The sequence below is a fragment of the Lampetra fluviatilis genome, chromosome 1 (genome assembly GCF_964198595.1).
Source record: "Lampetra fluviatilis chromosome 1, kcLamFluv1.1, whole genome shotgun sequence".
NCBI classification, from domain to species: Eukaryota; Metazoa; Chordata; class Hyperoartia; order Petromyzontiformes; family Petromyzontidae; genus Lampetra; species Lampetra fluviatilis.
The window spans coordinates 31,398,925-31,417,982 of record NC_136275.1 but is presented as its reverse complement, the minus strand read 5'-3'; the positions used below and the strand labels follow the sequence as shown (position 1 = coordinate 31,417,982).

The 19,058-nt window shown below is 45.8% G+C and overlaps 2 protein-coding genes across 3 annotated transcripts; one reads left to right on the top strand and one right to left on the bottom strand.

Moving 5' to 3' along the window:
• On the top strand, positions 1-6,471 carry INTS15 (integrator complex subunit 15). Of its 2 annotated transcripts, none has more exons than XM_078860644.1 (8): positions 1-816; positions 1,778-1,999; positions 2,466-2,631; positions 3,135-3,344; positions 4,258-4,385; positions 4,881-5,100; positions 5,626-5,665; positions 6,327-6,471. In XM_078860644.1, the coding sequence occupies exons 1-8, from the start codon at positions 619-621 to the stop codon at positions 6,469-6,471; spliced, it is 1,329 nt and encodes a 442-aa protein (XP_078716770.1). In that variant the 5' UTR covers positions 1-618. The 2 variants fall into 2 exon arrangements, with proteins under 2 accessions (XP_078716770.1, XP_078716761.1); XM_078860635.1 differs by having other exon boundaries at positions 1,775-1,999.
• A 284-nt stretch (positions 6,472-6,755) lies between these two features.
• RRP7A (ribosomal RNA processing 7 homolog A) lies at positions 6,756-9,954 on the bottom strand. The gene is made up of 7 exons (XM_078860657.1): positions 9,835-9,954; positions 9,109-9,251; positions 8,764-8,889; positions 8,209-8,332; positions 8,021-8,118; positions 7,389-7,587; positions 6,756-6,999 (listed from the first exon to the last, which is right to left on the bottom strand). The coding sequence occupies exons 1-7, from the start codon at positions 9,914-9,916 to the stop codon at positions 6,914-6,916; spliced, it is 858 nt and encodes a 285-aa protein (XP_078716783.1). The 5' UTR covers positions 9,917-9,954; the 3' UTR covers positions 6,756-6,913.
• Positions 9,955-19,058: the final 9,104 nt, after the last annotated feature.

The following is a 19,058-nucleotide window of genomic DNA, read 5'->3' as shown; positions in this document are numbered from 1 at the left end:
CTTGCAGCAGGAGGAGTTGGCAACGCTGCCCCCAAGTGACCGCGACCCACCCACCCAGTGCCGCCACTCACAGCCAGCAGGCGCCTGCCACGACCTGGCCGGTCCTTCGCCTCTGTATTCACGACACGTCGCCAACTTCGTTTTCCGAGCACTGTCACAACCCTTTATCGGAACCGTGAAACGTTAGCCATTAGCACAACAGCAACAGGCTACTAACAAAGGACATTATTATCGTGGACGTTTAACGTTTAGATAAGACACCGGGTGCATTTCGGGCCTGAGCGTCTCGGCCTAGCTCTCCCTGCCGGCGTCCCTCCGCCTCGCTCGGTATTGCGTTCTAGGCAAGCGCGGGGGCTGAGCTGCTCGGCCTAGCTGTCCCTGCCGGCGTCCCTCCGCCTCGCTCGGTATCGCGTTCTAGGCAAGTGCGGGGGCTGAGCTGCTCTGCCTAGCTGTCCCTGCCGGCGTCCCTCCGCCTCGCTCGGTATTGCGTTCTAGGCAAGTGCGGGGGCTGAGCTGCTCTGCCTAGCTGTCCCTGCCGGCGTCCCTCCGCCTCGCTCGGTATCGCGTTCTAGGCAAGCGCGGAGGCGGGCGGGCGGTGGGCGAGAGACACCGCGAGAGATGGCGTCGGAGGTTCGCGCCGCGTTGCTGCGCCGTGACCCCGTGAGCGCCGCCAGGGAGGTTCTCTACCACCTCGACATCTACCTGTGCGGACAGCTGCAGAGCTACACGGTGCCCACAGTGGACAGGGCCATCGTGGAGCTGCTGGAGGAGTTCATGTTTCAGGAGCCGCACGACCGCGGCCTCCACCCGGCCAAGGTGAACCAGACCGTGACTGAGCTCCACGATTAAGGCTTGGAATTGCCTTAACTGATAATTAACGAGGCTGTTTTAATAGTGTAAGATATACAGTATGGACCGGCACGATGACTGGGATAGGATCATGGTGCTTGGGTTGTGGCAATTAGTGTTGTGAGATGGAGAGGCAATGGTGAATAATTTTAAACAATATACATCTAATTTGCCAATCAACGGGTGATGATGGGAGGTCTTCCCACACCGTGTCGATGGTGGCAGTTGTTTTGGCCATACTTCCCCATGCTGGTCGTTGCGAATAGGTGACGGGGAAGGAGGCCCAGAATCGGTTCTGTGTTCGCTATTTGGTGAACGGTGCAGCACCGCGCTTCCCCGTCGTCAGTCATAATCAATCCACTGCTGGACGAAGGCCATCTGTCGCGATCAGGAGATGCAATATTCCACCTAGCACCTGCACGCGAGCTGATTTATCGCTCTATCACCACAGGGGATGGCATCTTCAGACGCGTTTCATGCCTTGGCTGCCATTGAATGATTTTGACTGGCTCAGGTCCGTAAAGAGATGGGCACCGCCTCGTTTGTTTGAGCGTGAAATTACTTTTGTTAGGGCTGCGGTTAAAGTTAATCCTGTGATGATGAGTTTGGTTAATGTAAAGTCTCATTTGCAAGTCGTGAGAGTTATTAGACCATACTTCACCTCGGTGTTCAATGCAAGTTTGTTAAGGTGGAGGATGTAGAGAACAATCAACTTTGCTGCACTACCCTCTACTGCCCACAACACCTGGAATTTAAATGGCGGTTGTCCATCCAAGGCTCAAACCTGCTAAGCTTCCAAGGTCTGGTGGATTTGGGTGTCCGGTGATATGCTCATAGACGATTTGGGTTTTGTAGGGTTATTGCCATCTAGGTTTGTACCTCTACATGCCACAATTTCAAAGCTCAATGTCTCTTTCTTCCATAGCAGAAGCTGTCATGCGTACAGGAGCTGCAGCTGCTTGACCTCATGTGCAGCTACTTCCAGGAGCAGAGCAAAGACGCTGTGCGGCAGCTCGTATTCTCCACACTCTTCAGTCCGCGTGGCAGCAGGGCGGACGGCACACGCCTCTCTCTGCTCAGCAAGCTTGTCTCCATGGCCATCGCGCTGGGTCGCTCACCCGTGCTGGACTGCGCGGCTGTCTGGATGCAGGTAACAGTGTCGGGATGCGACTCATGTTGTAGGACATGTAATTGTGGAATCAACAAAATAAGTCTCACCTCTGTTCCAAAGTGTACTGTTGGATGGGAGGTGATTTGCGTGACTTAGTGACGTCATTGGCATCAGTAACATAATGCAGGACGTAGCTTAAATGTACAATTTTATATATAGTGAGACTTTTCATCGATTCATTGTGTATATATCAGTTCATAATTCAATGCATATAACTTAGCATACACATTTACTCGAGGGGTGTTTGTTTCAATATCCTGCTACTAGGTGTAAAGTTGGATAACACAACTTTACAATGGCCTAATGAGAATCAACTGTAGTGTCTCTAAATATTGATTCATTGTAATAGTGCCCACACCCCTGCAACTACTTCAGAGGCCTCAAATGTAGCAGTAGAGTTGGTGTGCATTCTAAGTGGTGTAAATCTTGTTCTTGCGGGTTTCAGAGGACACCTGTTGGGTACTGCGTTGACCTCGCCAAGTCGTTGGTGGAGGATTACTGCAACCTGATTCCAGGCTCCATCACAACACTCCGCCAAATGGTACAGTCCAGCCCACGCTTCTACTGCCAGTTCATCACCGCTGTCACAGCGTTGTACGACTTCAGTTCTGGTGAGTGCCAAAACTTTGAAAACGTTACATTTCTAGCATCCATTTCTAATTGTAATTTATGGTTGTAAGACAACATTTTAAAGCGTAGTATTGTTTGTTCAATTATTATGTTTATAAAAAAATAATTTTTTTAGAGTGAGGTGGATGGTAGTAGCAGCACTGGGCCGTGAGGGATGCCAATGGTATGGGGAGGCCTTCATCCAGCAGTGGATAGACAGTGTTTGATGATGATGATGAAGTAAACATTAAATTATGATTTGAAGCTTTCGTGACTGCAGGAATCCATACTCTTTGGTTCTTTCGGTAAAGTCACGTAGATAGACAATTAATAGATCACGACGTTTCGATCGCAACACAAGCAACCGTCATCAGGTGAAACAAACACAGCAGGAGAACTGCTGACGTGCTACGTGACTTTACCGGAAGAACCAAAGAGTAATAAATTATGAATTTACAGAGGTTATTAATTCTCTCCCATTCCATAAAATCCACTGTCCTTGTAGACTCACACACACCGCCGGAGAGCCTGCTGGAGACGGTGGTATCGTGGGTGTGCGACGACCCACGTCTCACGCTCTACAACTTCCTCAACAGCCCCATCCCAGCTACAAGCCCACCGGGGTATCTGGAGCTTACACCTATAGCAGGACTCATGCGCTGGTGCATCAAGGCACCACTGGCCTGCCACCATCGCCGAAGCAAGCAAGCTGCAGGTACGTCATTGCAAAGAGCTACGATACACTACAGAAATGTAACGACAGTCATCACTGGTGGGCATCACCAGCAATAGTTGTGGCATCATGTTATAAATAAATAAAAATGCTTGCCCGAATCTGGACAAATCTGATTACGATTCCACTGAATGGGCAACTGGAATATCAACTTGCAATCAAATAAGACACATTATTTAGTGATACTGCATTGGTAGTGGTGCACAAGCACAAATAACAAAAAACTGACACGTTCGTCAATATTACTGCCTTGAAAATATAAATATATTAGAGTTGATGTTTTGGGCAATGGCCCTTCATATTACATCACAGACATGTCAAAAGACCACCCAAGGTTGCAGTCTGTAGACCAATCGCTGTTGACTAACGCCTGTGTTCATTGGCTAGACAGAACTACGTCACCCTGTCATTGTTGTACCAAGATGCTTTCGTGAATTGTAAATGTGTTTGTTGCCAGTGGTTTTGCCAAAATATTGTTTGTGTATCATGACCTTAGGAATTGTATCACTCATGTCAATGTTTATGGACAGATTAAAAACTCCACCAAGTATCATGTTTAAGGAGATCCTGCGATTTACCTTTTCTTGACCCAGTGTACAAGCTTCAGCATTGTTTCTGCAAAATGTGCCTTCATTGAAACTTGTCTTGAATTTGGTGTGTGGTTTGGCCTAATACTCGTATGATAAAACCAAAAACAGGAGCTTTCATGTAGTTCCTATATAATTTGTAATGGATAATTTCAGCTGTTATACATATTTAAGTACCATGGAGAGAGTGGGGCGTTATGATGAAAATCGCAGTTGACTGCTTTGGGCAGTTAAGTGTTTGATACTGGTGCCTTCAACTTATGAAACACCACATCTGTCTACATCCTGCATTTCCTTTCCTTCCGCAGGTGAAGACTCTTCATGTGCACGTGTGCAGGACAAGGAAGTTCTCCTGATAAAAGAAGAGGATGAGCAGGGAGCACCGGTCAAGGATCTCAACATGATGTACTCACGTCTTCATTTGGGAGTGCTGCAGGTGTGAGCACCACATTTTATCTGTTTCCATTTTTTCACTTCATTACACATAAGGGAAGATCAATGACTGCCAATAAAATCAACGAGAAGTACATCTACTCTTCGGCAACCTTTGGACTGTTACATCTTTGTTCCGTATCACTGCAATTGTATTTTACTTTTTTATATATATAATGTATTCTCCAGATTATAAAATGCTCTGGAAAGTAAGATGTACCCCAAAGCGCTGCTGTTTCAATAACGTTATACAAAGTTGGTCACACATACCAGATCATTAGACACACCCCCATATTTTTCTTTAAAATACTGCAGTAAAAATAGTATTAAGAGTCCTGAGAATGTTATTTAAGCAAAAAAATATTAATCAATTGGATCACAAAAAAATATGCCGATCCAGGAAAAACGTCGAATATGCACAAATATTGATACCTCATTTTTATGCATTTGTAAATAAAAAACATAACATCTTCATTCACCTGGCTGGGCGGTTGTGTAGGTGCTGCAGCTGTTGTACAGCCATCTAGCTGAGAAGAAGCTATTGGGCCGCCTGCCGCTGGTGGCCTTTGAGCAGGTGACGCAGCTGGCAGCCGACCTGCGCCGTGCCGCCGAGCAAGCCAACCCGCTCGGGGCCGCACCGCACACGGAGCTTGCGCTGGACAGGTTTGCACAGGCAGTGCAGGTGGCGATGGCGATGGGAGCTCTGCTCTGCACGAGAGGTCAGTAGCGAAATACCCAATTGCAACCTATCCATCTTTCACGTTTTTTTAAAAATTAAGTCTTTCAGAATTATTCCCAGACATGAACCTTTGGCATCTGATTTTTTTTTCATGTGTTGAGGTGATTTTCTGTTGTTGGCAATGCATACACTTTTGTTTAAAATGCAATTCCACAAGGTTAATTTTGCAGTGTAGAGCATCACAAGCAGTCTCCAGTTGAAACTTTGGACAAGTTTATGGATATTTTATATTAATCTCACCAGTATTCATCACAAGGAAGATAGTTGGAATGCAAAACCAGGAGACAGTATATTCTTACATATCATTTTCAATATTTTGGCTTTTACAGAGATGCAATGCAGAGGATTTATTTGCATGTGAAAAGTGCATGGCTAAAATAGATGTTTACGGAGTTTTCGTGTGTTAATGCGTATTCATGCAATTTTTATGTACACTTTTTTTTATTGCACCTATGTTCAATGTACTATTTTAACTTAAGTCTCCAAATTGATTTTTTTTTAACAGATGACCTTCGAAAAGTGTGCTCTTCCCTCCCTCCCAACAGGTAAGCCGTGAATGTTGAATTATGAACATCACCTTTACTGCTGTTTTGAGGCTGATAGTCCTCTGTACTCTATCACATTGATTGTACACAATCCCATCGATCTCGAAACTTGTATTAGGGTTGAGTGGTTAAGATACGATTGGGTAGCCACCAGGGCTTACCAGATGTTGTGGGAAATTGGCTGTGCGGTGCATCATGGTAGTTTGGAGTTGAGCTCCATGATCCTGGAACAATCGTATTCTATTCCTGATTCCATCCTGGACGAAATCATGATTTTCTTATAGACAATTCCCATGTTAATCTCTATTTATGGACATGCGTGAACATCTGTTGTGTTTACACGAGCATGTAATCATGTTGTAGTCATAGTGGTCTTGAGAAGTAGGCGGCCTGGTGGTAGTCCCAGTTGGCCAGTAATCTTCAGTGTGAAAACCCACGGGATGAATGGCATGGTTGGCTACGTATGGTGCGAAAGAAGTTCAACATGCATAAAAAGTTATCCCAGGCAGCTGTAGTGCATGGAGTCTCCTTCTGGGATATGAAAGGCAGGGCTGCCCTCTGTATAGACTGGGCCTCCACTAAAATCAGACCTATAGCTCCTATATTTGTATCTGTATGTAACACTGGAATGATCTGAGAAATTGCTTTTTTTCTGCTACAGCCTGCTACAACTGGTCCTAGCTGGCCCCGTGCAGTCTACACCTGGACCTCCCCAAGGGCACTACTCTCACATGCACCCAACGGCAGCATATCCCACTCAGTCCTACAGTCCAGGTGTCACCTTCCCTTACAGGCAGGGGCCCTGAGTGCTGCGTGCACATCAATAAAAACATTTTAAATTATCACCCAAGACTCGCATTACAATGCTTGATTTTGTATTCAATGTACATATTAAAACGGAGCGGTCTTTTATATCAGTTGTAACAGCACACAAGGCTTGCGTGGCCAAGGATGTAAACTTTATTTTCGTATTATCGGATGTCCATCCTCTCACAAAACAAAAGTTTGATCGAAACACATGTAAAAATGTACCTTCTGTTCTAGGATGTTCGCAAATGTCGTGTATAAAGCGAAACGCTGTTTTTCTAAGGTTCAATAAAATCTGATCCAAAACTACCTGCTTGTCATCACATTCTGGGTAAAATGTGCATCAACAAGCTTTCAATACAAATGTTAGGACTATTATACAAAAGGTAATTTGTAGCATCAATAGACTACACATGCTATGTACAGCTCACTGTTAATGCCTCAGTAAGGTCTGAACTTGCGTTGAGCTTTCATGAGTGCAATCTTCTGTTTGTCTTCCTCAAACCTTCTCCTCAGCTGGGCTATGTCTGTAAGAACATAAGGTATAAAAACATATTAAAGCATTTTCTCTTTGAACTTTTTAAATTGCAGATGTTATAAGAGTGAGGGTCGTGCTCACTCCTGTTAGGTGCACTGAACCAGTGATAGCATTTTCACATTCATGGCAGGGGCCATTTAACCAAAGGATGCCGTTCAGTTCCAATTAAGTTCTCATCAGACTTGAATGCGGCTTAGTTGGGCCCAACCTTGATTTTGTTGACTGAATTTAGATTTATTATATATTTTAAATGTACATATTTGTTACATATTTGGCAGTTTGATTGAGAGTCGTGTTCTAATCACGTATATGGCTACGTAAGCAGTGCAATGCTGTACTGTCAAGTACAAAGGCCCAACAGTGTGCCAGAATACTTACGCTCGCGCTTTGATTCACGCTGCTGCCAGGTATAAAAGTTTAGGAGCTCCTTGCGTTCCCGTTTGCGTCGTTCACGCTCCATGATCCTGTTGCTGACGGTCTCGGTGCGCCTCAGGCCTGGTTTGCGACCCTTGTGTGTCACCTTGATCCAGCCCTCTTCATCTGGGACTCCCGCATCTGCCTCTGCAGCTGCGTCTTCCTGCAAAAGGCAAGGAACCATTGGGTGATACCATGGAGTGAGAGGACCAGATTTAGAAGGTGAAGGCAGGGGGAATTTAAGGTTCAGAGTGCAATGCAACTATTAAAGGATTAAAAGCAAAATCATTTTTTTCAGTTAAGTTATTTCTTTGGGTCAAATGTGTTCAAAATGTTAATGTTCACAAAATTCTGATCACATCTGCAGTGAACACCATACAACAATGTGTAACTTATATATTTCCTAGGGGCTTCCAATTTGCAAAAAACTGAAGTGTGAATTGGTGACATCCTCTGGAGAGGACTGCAACAAAAGTGGGGGCATGTGCACCCAAGATGAAATTCCAGCAAGTCATGGCAGTCCACCCCAGTGGACACGATGCATAGTGGGAAATATGCAGTACTATGCCACTGCAGAATCAAAAGCATGCCCTTACCTTTTCCAGTTTCTTATCATGCAGCTGCATAAAAGCGTCCACATCTTTCTGCAGATCCGTGGGGTTCACAAGGGCAGACCGATATTCTTCTGCCCATTCTACAATCACAAACACACGTTATCTCTGAACGCCGCCCCAGACAGATCATATTATTTGTGATTAAACATAAATACGTAAAGCAGACTTACTCTTTATGCCGACAGAAATGGGACATTTCTGCGTACTAAACACAAATGGCTCGATCGTAGGAAGATTCATGGCGTTAATCAGTCCTTGAGGATTCTTGAACACCACATAGGCCACCTTGAATCCCTGAATATCAGAAACAATTATCACAAATAAACATCAACTGTATTTTTTATCATTAAAAACGCAATTAAGCTTTACAGGCATGATGAAATATACAATTGATAAAGTAATCATAGGTGCAGAAGATGGATTGTAATTGTACTAAATTAAAAGCAATGATGTGAAAGAGGCTTTAAATAGTTTACTAAAACATGTTTTTCTCAGTATCAAATCCTGCTTATAAAAAAAGTACTTGTGGAAAAAAAAGAGAGAATTTGGCAAATGGGACAGACTATAGAGCATACAAAACTGATAATATAATATTATCCAAGACACATTGTGAAACTGAATTGACAATTCAACAAAATAAGGGGAGTGGTGGGGTTGTTACACACTTTATTCAAACATTAACATGGATGAGAAATTAAGTTGAAATCGTCAGTTTAAGACAATACCTTGGTGCAGTGAATGTCAAAGAATTTGGAGGGGGGTGTAGATTTAGCCGGCAAGGCACCTGGCTTCTGCTGGAGATACACGCCACGTACTGCTCCACACCTGGAAAAGGCTGTTTTCAGGCTCTCCTGCCATACAACCGATCAGAAAAATGAAAAGTTACAGAACGTCATAATTTATAATGCACCTTTATAAATGACCTAATGGTTAAGCAAAAATTGGAAAAAACTGTTTTAAGTGCAACTTGGGTAAAAGCAAACGGATGCGTCATGTCTGGTAAGTAATTTACTGCCATTCAATTACAGCTCTGTTGCATCAATTTTCAGACAAAAAACACATGGCCTTACCTTCGTGCCATACGGAGGCACATTGAGCACAAACAGGGTTTTGTCTGTGGGCCTGGATGTGTCACTGCCATCCCGGACTTTGTGTTCCTTGATGTAAAGGAAATGACAGGAGTCGCTGCTCTCTGAAAACTTGGCAGGGAGTACTGTGGTGAAAGAACATGGCAAAAGCCACAGGCATGTAAATACACTGTTGAACAATGATTTGCTACATGTATATTTCTGCATCAACTAATGCCTCGACACCTAGCCAGCGCTTCACATAACCTGCTCTCAATGTATGTTCAATGAATTACACCGTAGGTACTTATATAGTGACCATTAAAAGACAAAAATCACCTGTACAGCCTCTTAACTGTTGGGGCAAGTGCTGTTCGCGAGCACCTATGAATGCCGGCACAGCGCATGAGCGGGTGGGTGGCCAATACCACGCTCGGCTGCTTTTGTAGCCCTCATGGCGATGTTTACACACCGCACCAGGTACTCATTTGAGGCTGGATCGACATATCTGAACCGGCCCAGGGTCGCGGTTCAGATTATCGTCAATGGCCATGGCCAGGTCCGTAGCGCAGCGCGCTAACCGCTCCACCACCATGAACATGTGCACACATTAAACTCCTCATTTTAGTGGGCCGGGTACAAGGATACACAAATCCCTCGATCGCAAGCAAAAATACACGACCATCGAATGCTTTTTTTCTATTCTCACAAACAAGGTGACCGTGTCACCTCGGAAGCCCCCCGAGAGCGCGAACGTCTCGAGAGAAGAGTCGCCAGGCGACGCGGCGTGCTTCTTCATGGGCGGCGCCATCTTTCTTCCTCCGTGGGTGCAACGCGCGCGGGCCTTCTGGGTAGTGAGCACGTGATCAAAGTCGAGCCCTCCCCTCCCCACGCCCCCGAGCGGGTCACGTGACTTCCTCCTCGCTGGGCGCGCGATTGCACGTGCGATCCACGTGGATGGCGGCGCGCACGTGGTCGAGCCGTGGCGTGGACGAGCCAGGAGGGGGCGGTACAGCACAACGCGTGGCCCAATGTTCATCCGCCGTCGTCCTTTCGGGATACGCGTATGGGGTTGGCAGTGTTCCCTCATCGCGAAGTCCCCGCGGGCCACTACGGGCCCCTGGGGACTGTGCGGCCTCCGACAATAACAAACACAGATCCCCCGTATGGCCTGAACAGACTGTGCTGTTAGGGGGCACCTATGGAGGCTGGCAGGGCACGCGAGGGGGTGGGGTGGCCAACACTACGCCCGGCCGCCTTTGTATTCCCAGTGGCGACGTTTACACACGGCCCCATGTACTCATTTGAGGCTGAGTCAACCTAGGGGATGCCCATGACCGATTCAGATACTTGTCACTGGTGTTTGCCGTGATCGGGAATCGAACTCGGGTCGCCGGGTTCGTAGCGCAGCGCGCTAACCGCTACACTACCGCCCTCCACCAACAATACTCAACATGTCAAAACACTGATGATGTTTTATCGGCGAAAGTGGCCCTCCTCTGAAAATTTGCGAAGAACGCTGTTGTGGACGATTGTCCCTTTCGGTACGTGTCTGGGATAGAGCAGTGCTTCTTTCGTATGGCTGATGTAGATGTTATACATTTACACACGATAAGCCACTTTGTTGAGCTATCATTTGTGGCCAGGTCGCTTCTGAAAAATAAGTTAATAGCGCAATGGGCTTTACCTTAAAACAAATATATAGTTTTGTTTGTATTTTTTTACTGGGTTGTTCACCTTTACTCCGATTGTGTTTTTGTATTGTTTATTGTAATGTTCTGACCCGCCTCCAGTGACATCTGTGAAAAGGAGCTTATAGGTCATCGGATTCTTCCAGTATAAATACATATTCAGATTTTCATACAATTTCACATTCAGGTGATCAAGCCAGGAGCAGCGGAGTGGATCACTGTAATGTCTCCTTCGTATTTGTGAATTGGGCATTGCGTCGTTATATGTTGTACGGTCTGTTCTGGATCACCACAGTCGCACACTGGAGAGTTCTTAACTTTCAATTTTTGTGCATCAGGTATCCAGATCTGCTGCCATAGTTTGTGCGGATGCGATTTAGGGTGGACCATGAGCCTCGTGGAAGATCAAACCCGTGGATCGTCTGCGTTTGGGTTTTCACATCCGGTGTGCCGCACCAAAGCTTCATTTGGCGTGCAACAGGATGTTCGGAATTCCGGTTCTGTCTGGGAAAGAACCTCCATCCCGCACTCCCATCCCCCTGCACCTCTCCATGCGTAGTGCAGCAGACAGCCGTCAGTCACCACCCCCGTCCCTCTCAACTCCCCTGGTCAGGCAATCGCAGTTGGCCAGAACACGAAGACACAAGCAGACGGACATGGAGACACACGCAGAGATGTACAAAGACAAAGATCCCCCAGCATAGCCTTAATAGACTTTTGGGACAAGTGCTGTAAGCGAGCGCCGATGAAGGCCGGAACGGCACACGAGGGGTGGTGGCCAGCACCACGCCTGGCCGTCTTTGTCTCTCCAGTGGCGAAGTTTACACATCGCACCAGGTACTCATATTAGGCTAAGTCAGTATAGTTCTTGATAAATCATGGCAATTCTTATTTAATTGTGGCAATGTTTAATTAATCATGCGAGTTCTTGTTCATACCAAATGATCAATATTTCCCATTTATACCAAGAATTGGCAAGATCTGTCAACACAATGGCAATATTTATAAAAAATAAAATTGCTAAGATTTATCAATAATTATCAGCCATCTGACAGACTGATGATAGTCAGACTAGTACTGGACAGTGGGGTTGTACAGGTAGGAACAACAGTACCACACTGCCCACCAGGGATTATTTGTCTGTCGTGCATAGCCCCTCCCAAACATGTACGCTCCCGGATTGGTTGAAGTGCGTCACGTGACCGCGAGCTGGCCACTTCCTGTTGTGGTGCGCCCCGCACCTCAGAGGCCCGAGAAGCAGCAACATGACGGCCACAGCGCCGGAGACGCAGCCACGGAAAGCTGACGGTCGATCCACTCACACACGGCTCACTCATACACACAGCTCACTCACACACACACGGCTCACTCACACACACACGGCTCACTCACACACAATCGCATGCAGCTCAGAGGAGACGGGTGAGTCAGAGTGAGGCAGAGCCATGCTCCGTCCACTGCTGCCCCGAGGGACCCCCGTGCTCTCCACTCCAGGTAGGAACAACAGGTTCCACACTGCCCACCAGGGATTATTTGTCTGTCTGTCGTGCATATTTGTTTGTCGTGCACGAATGCGCTGTCCAACCAAGTTCCTACCTGCCCACTCCGAAGGAACGTGTTAAATGTGGTGTGTGCGTATGCCTCGCAGATGAGCTGCACTGGGCAAGAGAAGGATGCAGGCGCGGTTCGTCCACTCGGGGCGGCTGGAGATGAGAAATGTTTTTTCTAATAAATACTTTTCTATAAGTTTTATGTTTAAATTTTATATATAACGATTATTTCAACGTTAATTGCCGAATCAAGATTACATTTAAAGTTGCCTCGGGGAGGTCTCCGGGCGGCTGTGAAGTCGTCCGAGTGCGAGATTTCCGTTCAATAATTGCGATGAGTTTCTAGCATTGTAGCCACGACGTTGGAGACCCATTCAGGGCAGTTGAAAAAGGCGCCCGTGACTGTAATGAGACGATGTCACAACGCGAGGTTGCACTGTGCAAATATAGCAGGTCACGGCGTACATGCTCCAGGAGGAAACAAATTATATTAGTTGCCACAGGCCCACAGACAGCAGACAAACAGTGACCACACAACGAAAAATGGTCTCATGAAAAGTGAAGTAAATAGTAGGCCTTTGTGCATTGCATTAATGTCGCCAGTGAATACAGATCAAAGCTTGTTGTGTAGGTGGGTGTACGACGGTGTGTGGCTGTTATTGTACAGTATGTAGCGTCTTGTTCTTTAGGCTTTTAGCAGTGTCAAAGGGGTTGTGTAGTGTGGACTCGAGTGTCATGGGGACAGCATTTGACTGCTTTGTTGTTTTGTTTCCTGTTGTTTATAAATGCCTGCCGTCGGTAGGTAAGACTTTCACGGGAAGGCCAATAACATGACGAGGTTTTTCTTAATTAGAACACCATCTTTTCAGAGGTCACTCACAACAGCCCCACCTAGTGGAGATGTCCCGAGCCGCCACTGATTTTGGGAGAGCTTAAACCAAGAGTTTCAGAGCTTACCGGTAGATGAAGCAGTGGTGATGGGTGCAGACTTAAATGGAAGAGTGGGAAGAGGTAAGGATGGATATTAAAGGAACCACGGAGAATGCGGATATGGCAGTAGGAATGGGGGAGGAGAGGACGTTCTTCGAATGGCCAAGGCAAATGAACTTGCAGTGGTGAATACCTACTTCCAGAAGCAGGAGGGACATTTGATGACCTACCAGAGTGGAGAGGCGAGGAGCCGGATAGATTTTATGTTGGTGAATGAGGAAGCACCTGAAAGGGGTGAAGAACTGCAAAGCGATCCCTGGAGAGTTTTGTGTGACAGGACAACATAGACTACTTGTGGAAGATTGCGTAGCGAAAGGTGTTAGGAAGAGGAAGGTAAGACAACATAACTGTAGCAGGGTGAAGTGGTGGCGACTAAACAATGAGACAGAAAACTTAAACACGTTCCTTCGGAGTGGGCAAGTAGGAACTTGGTTGGACAGCGCATTCGTGCACGACAGACAAATATGCACGACAGACAGACAAATACTCCATGGTGGGCAGTGTGGAACCTGTTGTTCCTACCTGTATAAGCGTCAGGCCTAGGGGGACTGTGAATGAAATATGAGAACTGGCGAGTGGAAGACTGAAGCAGCAGGTAGTGGTAGAGTGGGAGTGAGCAAAGGAAGACAGATGCAACAGAAGGAAACATGGTGGTGGAGTGATGAAGTGCAAAAGGCAATAAGAGAGAAAAATGCCAAGTTTAAGAAATGGCAAAAAACACGAGAGTGGTAGCAGTGACAAAAACAACAGCATTTGCACAACTCTATCGGAAGCTTGACAGCAAAGAAGGTGAGAAGATGGTATACCGTTTGGCAAGAGCCAGAGAGAGAAAGCTCAGGGACAGCGACCATGTGAAACTCGAACAGTGAAGGACGAACAATCTTAGATGAGATGAGAAGGTTAGAGAGAGATGGAAAGAGTACTTTGAGAAGTTGCTGAATGTGGAAAACCCAAGACGCGATATGGTTGAGGTACATCAAATAATTGAAGTAGTTGCAGATACTATTCCCCAGAGAAGAGGAAGTGGAGGCTCTGGGGAGCATGAAACATTAAAAAGGCAGTTGGGCCAGATGAGATTCCAATTCATGTGTTTAAATTAATGGGAGAAAGGGGTGTTGAGATATTGATGGGGTTGTTGGGGAAAATCTGGATGGAGAAGACAATGCCGGATGCGTGAAGAGATAATACAGTGGTTCCCATCTTTAAAGGGAAAGGTAATGTGCACGAGCGTGGAAACTACAGAGGAATAGCACTGATGAGTCACACCGTGAAACTCTGGAAAGGATCATAGAAAGGAGACTGAGGAAGCTGGTGGATATTGGCGAGAGTCCGTTTAGATTCAGAAAGAGAAGGCCAACAATGAGTGCAGTCTCTGCACTGAGAGTATTGATGGGGAAGTTCAGAGAGAAGAAACGGGGCCTGCATGTCGGTGTTTATTGATCTAGAGAAAGCGTACGACAGGGTGCCTAGATATCTCATCTGGTGGCATATGAGCAGAAGAGGCATTCCTGAGGCATATGTCCGGCTGATCCAGGATATGTTTGAAGGAGGGATAATGCACGTGCGAAGCAGCTGTGGGGTGCTGGAGAGCTTTCAAGTCAAGGCAGGAGAGAAGCAAGGTTCTGCCCTGAGCCCCTTCCTGTTCATCCTGGTGCTGGACACACGAACAGGAAGTATTCAGAGGGAGCCCCCCTGGTGTATGCTGTTTGCAGACGACCTTGTGCAATGCGGTGAAAGCAGTGGAAGATGATTTGAAGATCTGGGTACAAAATATTGAAGGAAATGGGTTGAGGGTCAGTCGGATAAAGGCTGAATATATGGTGGGAAATTTCAGTATAAATAATGCAGAAGGATTGCAAATTGGAAGTCACCAGTTAATGAAGAAGAATGAGTTGAAAGTGTCTGTGTGCAACGATGTGTGTTGAATGGATCACTAGAAGGAGAGATAAACACAACAACAAGGGCTGGATGGCTTAAATGGCGAGAGATGACTGGTGTGGTGTGCGATAAGAGGGTCCCAGTTTGGTTGAAGGGAAAAATGTTCAAGACGGTGGTGAGGCCAGTGCTGTTGTATGGGGCCGAGTACTGCTGGGGTACAAGGAAGAGGGAGGACCACGCTATAGCAGTCACAGAGATGAGGATGTTGCGGTGGATGTTGGGTTGAACAAGAAAGGCTCTGGGTGTGGTTCAGTCATGTGGAGAGACAACAGGAAAATGACGTGGATCAGAAGGTGTGAGTGATGCAAGCGGAAGGAAAGAGATCAAGAAGAGGAAGGCAGAAGTAGAGGTGGGGGAGCGATGTGGTGCGATGGGACACGGTGGCCCGAGGAGCGGAGAGAGATGGCGCAGGACAGGTTGGCAAGGACAGTGGACACCCTGACATGAGTGGGACAAACGCGTGGAAGAAGAAAGCTGAATTCACAAGAGCTTCATTCATTTACATGCGACCAGGAAAGGTTCATTCCAATTCAGTTGCCAGGTGAGATGCCACTGAGATTGTAAAGGGTGGTCCAGATATGTAGTGACCCCCATTTAATTCTCTAAAACTATATATGTTTAAAGTATGGTTTATGTAAAAAAAAAATGCAAAGGGAAAAAAACATCGTAGGGGTCAATTAATTGGGGGGTCACGATACATCTGGACCGCTCTGTACATTATCTCAATTGTATTGAACATCTGGATGCATTCACAAAACATCTGGACCACCCTGTACATAATAACACATTCCTTCGGAGGGAGCTGGTAGGAACGTTGGGTTGCTTGTTCAATGGCTAGGGTCAACGGCGGCGTGGTGTATTCCGCAAATATGGCCGACTGTGAGGGCTGGCACAAGTCGGCGTGAGTAGGTTAAACGTTGAGTTTTATAAGGGCACCACGGGGTGACCAGCCCCTCCCCACCCAGCCCCACCCTCCCCACCCTCCACACCCAGCCCCTTCCTTCACGACGGACGGACACAATAATCCCCTGTGGGCTGGTGTAACCAGGAGGTTCCTACCAGTATAAATTGTATTAAACACCTGGATACCTGGCATGGTTACAAATGCACTTTCGGCAAAAATGTTTAGAGCTCAGACCACACATGCTGCTTATTATAACAATACTGTGCAGATAGTGGAAACACAGTCCCATGCAAGTTGTATGCCTTTTATTCAAAAGCAATTACACCAAAAATACATTGGCTTAAACAAGCCACAACCCCACAGGATATATATAAATCCCAGTATATACAGAATACAATAGATTTCATTAAAACTTGTAACTTAAGCAGAGGAATAACCTGAAAATCACGTGGCTGAATACGATGCTGTTACATGGTGTAATCAAAGGCAACTCTATACACAAAACATGCAATTTGTTGACCCAAATATTTCACCGAATGTAAATTTTTTAGCCCGATACCATGGGAAATTCTAAAAGACACAAGACAAGTACAATTACCAGCCATCAGACTCAATTGCTCCATTATAACGTGAAATACTACTGCACATATCCTTGGTTTATAATATTTAAAAGCTGCGCTGCGACAAAACGTGTTTGGTCATTACTGCTATGATGGAATTAGTTGCCTATAAATGACAGTGTATCAAAAGACAAAAATCTCCTGGTTCAGCCTTAAACTGGAAGGGAAAAGTTCTAGAATTTAGAGGCAATCATTTATTGAGCCTGGCCGAGTGGATGTGGCCATGAGTGTGCCCAGCCACCTTTGTCTTCCCACTGTTGCTGTTCAAACACTGTACCAGGTAGACATGTTCAAAGATAGTTCAACCCAAGAGAAATCCAGGCACCAGTTAATATTGAAGCACATACATCATGGCAGGACATTTGAAGCCAAGCTGGCGAGATCTTAGCTACTATCTATGATGTCACTGCTCCCAAAACATACTTGGGTTGTTAAAATATATATTGTTCTATACTGGTAACTGCAAAAAAAAAGAACCAGTACAAAATTGGTTACCGGTTTACCGTACTAAAAGGAATGTCTGTAACCGAGAAATATGAGGATGTTGCCATAGTGGTTATCGTAATGGACTTGAAATCCAGTTGAAGCAATGGAGCAAGTTTCAATCGGTGTATTCATTATATTAAAGCTTCACTGGAATCAGTTAACGGTTAGTGAATTTAGAACCAGTTACCATTTTTATGTATGAAACAAGGTTCCTGGTTAACGTTTAATAACTCTACGTATTTGCGTGCAGACCCATACACACTGAACTTGCATTGGACAGTGGCACGGCCCTAGCACTAGCGCGTTCGCCGCTGGTTGCAGGTTTACAGTTAGAATCCAGCGGTCGCTCTGGTTATTACTGCCAGTGTAATAAACTAACTTTTTTTATTTTGTCCAGGTAAGGCCTGCTGACCTATAAAGCACTTTTTCATAAGCGACATGGCTATCACAAATGATAGCTCAACGAAGTGGCTTATCACGTGGGAATTTATAGTCGCCAAATACTCCAAATGCATGTTGTTTCCAAATGTGGAGGGAGTAACCAGAGGACCCGGACAAAAATCCACGAGACCACAGGGAAAGAGACATGCAAACTCCAAACATACACGAGTCAGGATTGGGATCAATCCCACAAGCTCATGCATACCAGGCAAGGTAGTTAACATCTCGCACCGTGGCGCCTCATAACCACGATAACACTACGCGCCGTCTGCTCCACAGTGGATATTAAAGATCCCCTGACGCCATTCGCAAAGAGGAGGCCACTGTATGCCGGTGTCAGTGCCCAAACTTGCAAAATTCTTAAATTACACCGCAAATTACTCAATTGGGTTAGTGCACAGTCATCATCGCCCTCTATTGCACCAGGTCACTGGCAAATAAATTTAATCCTGGTCTCTTGAGCTTTCATCTGGTTAAACAAAACTAAACTTGAATCTTCAGGGTTATGCATGGATGTTGAACTTATTTCGCACCGTTCGTAGCCAAGGGTGATCTATTTACAGACACCCCATTGATTTTTAATGACCCAGTTATCATCAACAGACGATTGAAATTGTCAAGGCAATGGCTCCATATCTTAGAGGGTGTTAAAGGATTGTATAAGTGCATTGAGATTGGTTGTAGGTGTTTCCAGGTTTTTAAATCAAATGATGTTTTCACTATAATTTCTCCATATTATTGTAGGGGGGGGGGGTATCTTTAAATGCTTCACTCTCTACGTAAGGGTTGCAGTGGCATGTGGCATTTTGTGCAATTACAGGCTCATGTAAATATAATAACACTCTGTTCAAGAGTGACGAGTGAGCGTGGCAGTTATGCGCTCGTAATGACTGTACACAGGGAAATCGAGAGGCTTAATGAGGCTTGTTTGATATTCTGAAAGCTCCTTGCCTTACGGCCCGTGAATACCAATTACCATGTTAGGGAAACATGAACTCGGAGGGCTGGCTCATAGTGGGAGGAGAGATTAATGGAGTTCATTCATGTAACGCGTTGTGCGAGAGAGCTCATAAAGAAAATATAGAGCGGTGCTAACGGCTGCCTCGGTAACCAGGCGAGAGCCCCAATCCTCGGTGGTTTTTACATTAAATCAAATGCAAAAGGAGGTTATAACCATTCCGTGCACAGTGTATTCATTGCTCGGCGTAGCCGGTGGAATATATGGCTAATATGACACGCTTAGTTTCTGGGAAACTAATTAAATAGGCAATGGCATAGGCACGTTAGAAGAGACGTATTGTTCGGTAGGCACAGCTAATCACTGTTGCTTTGT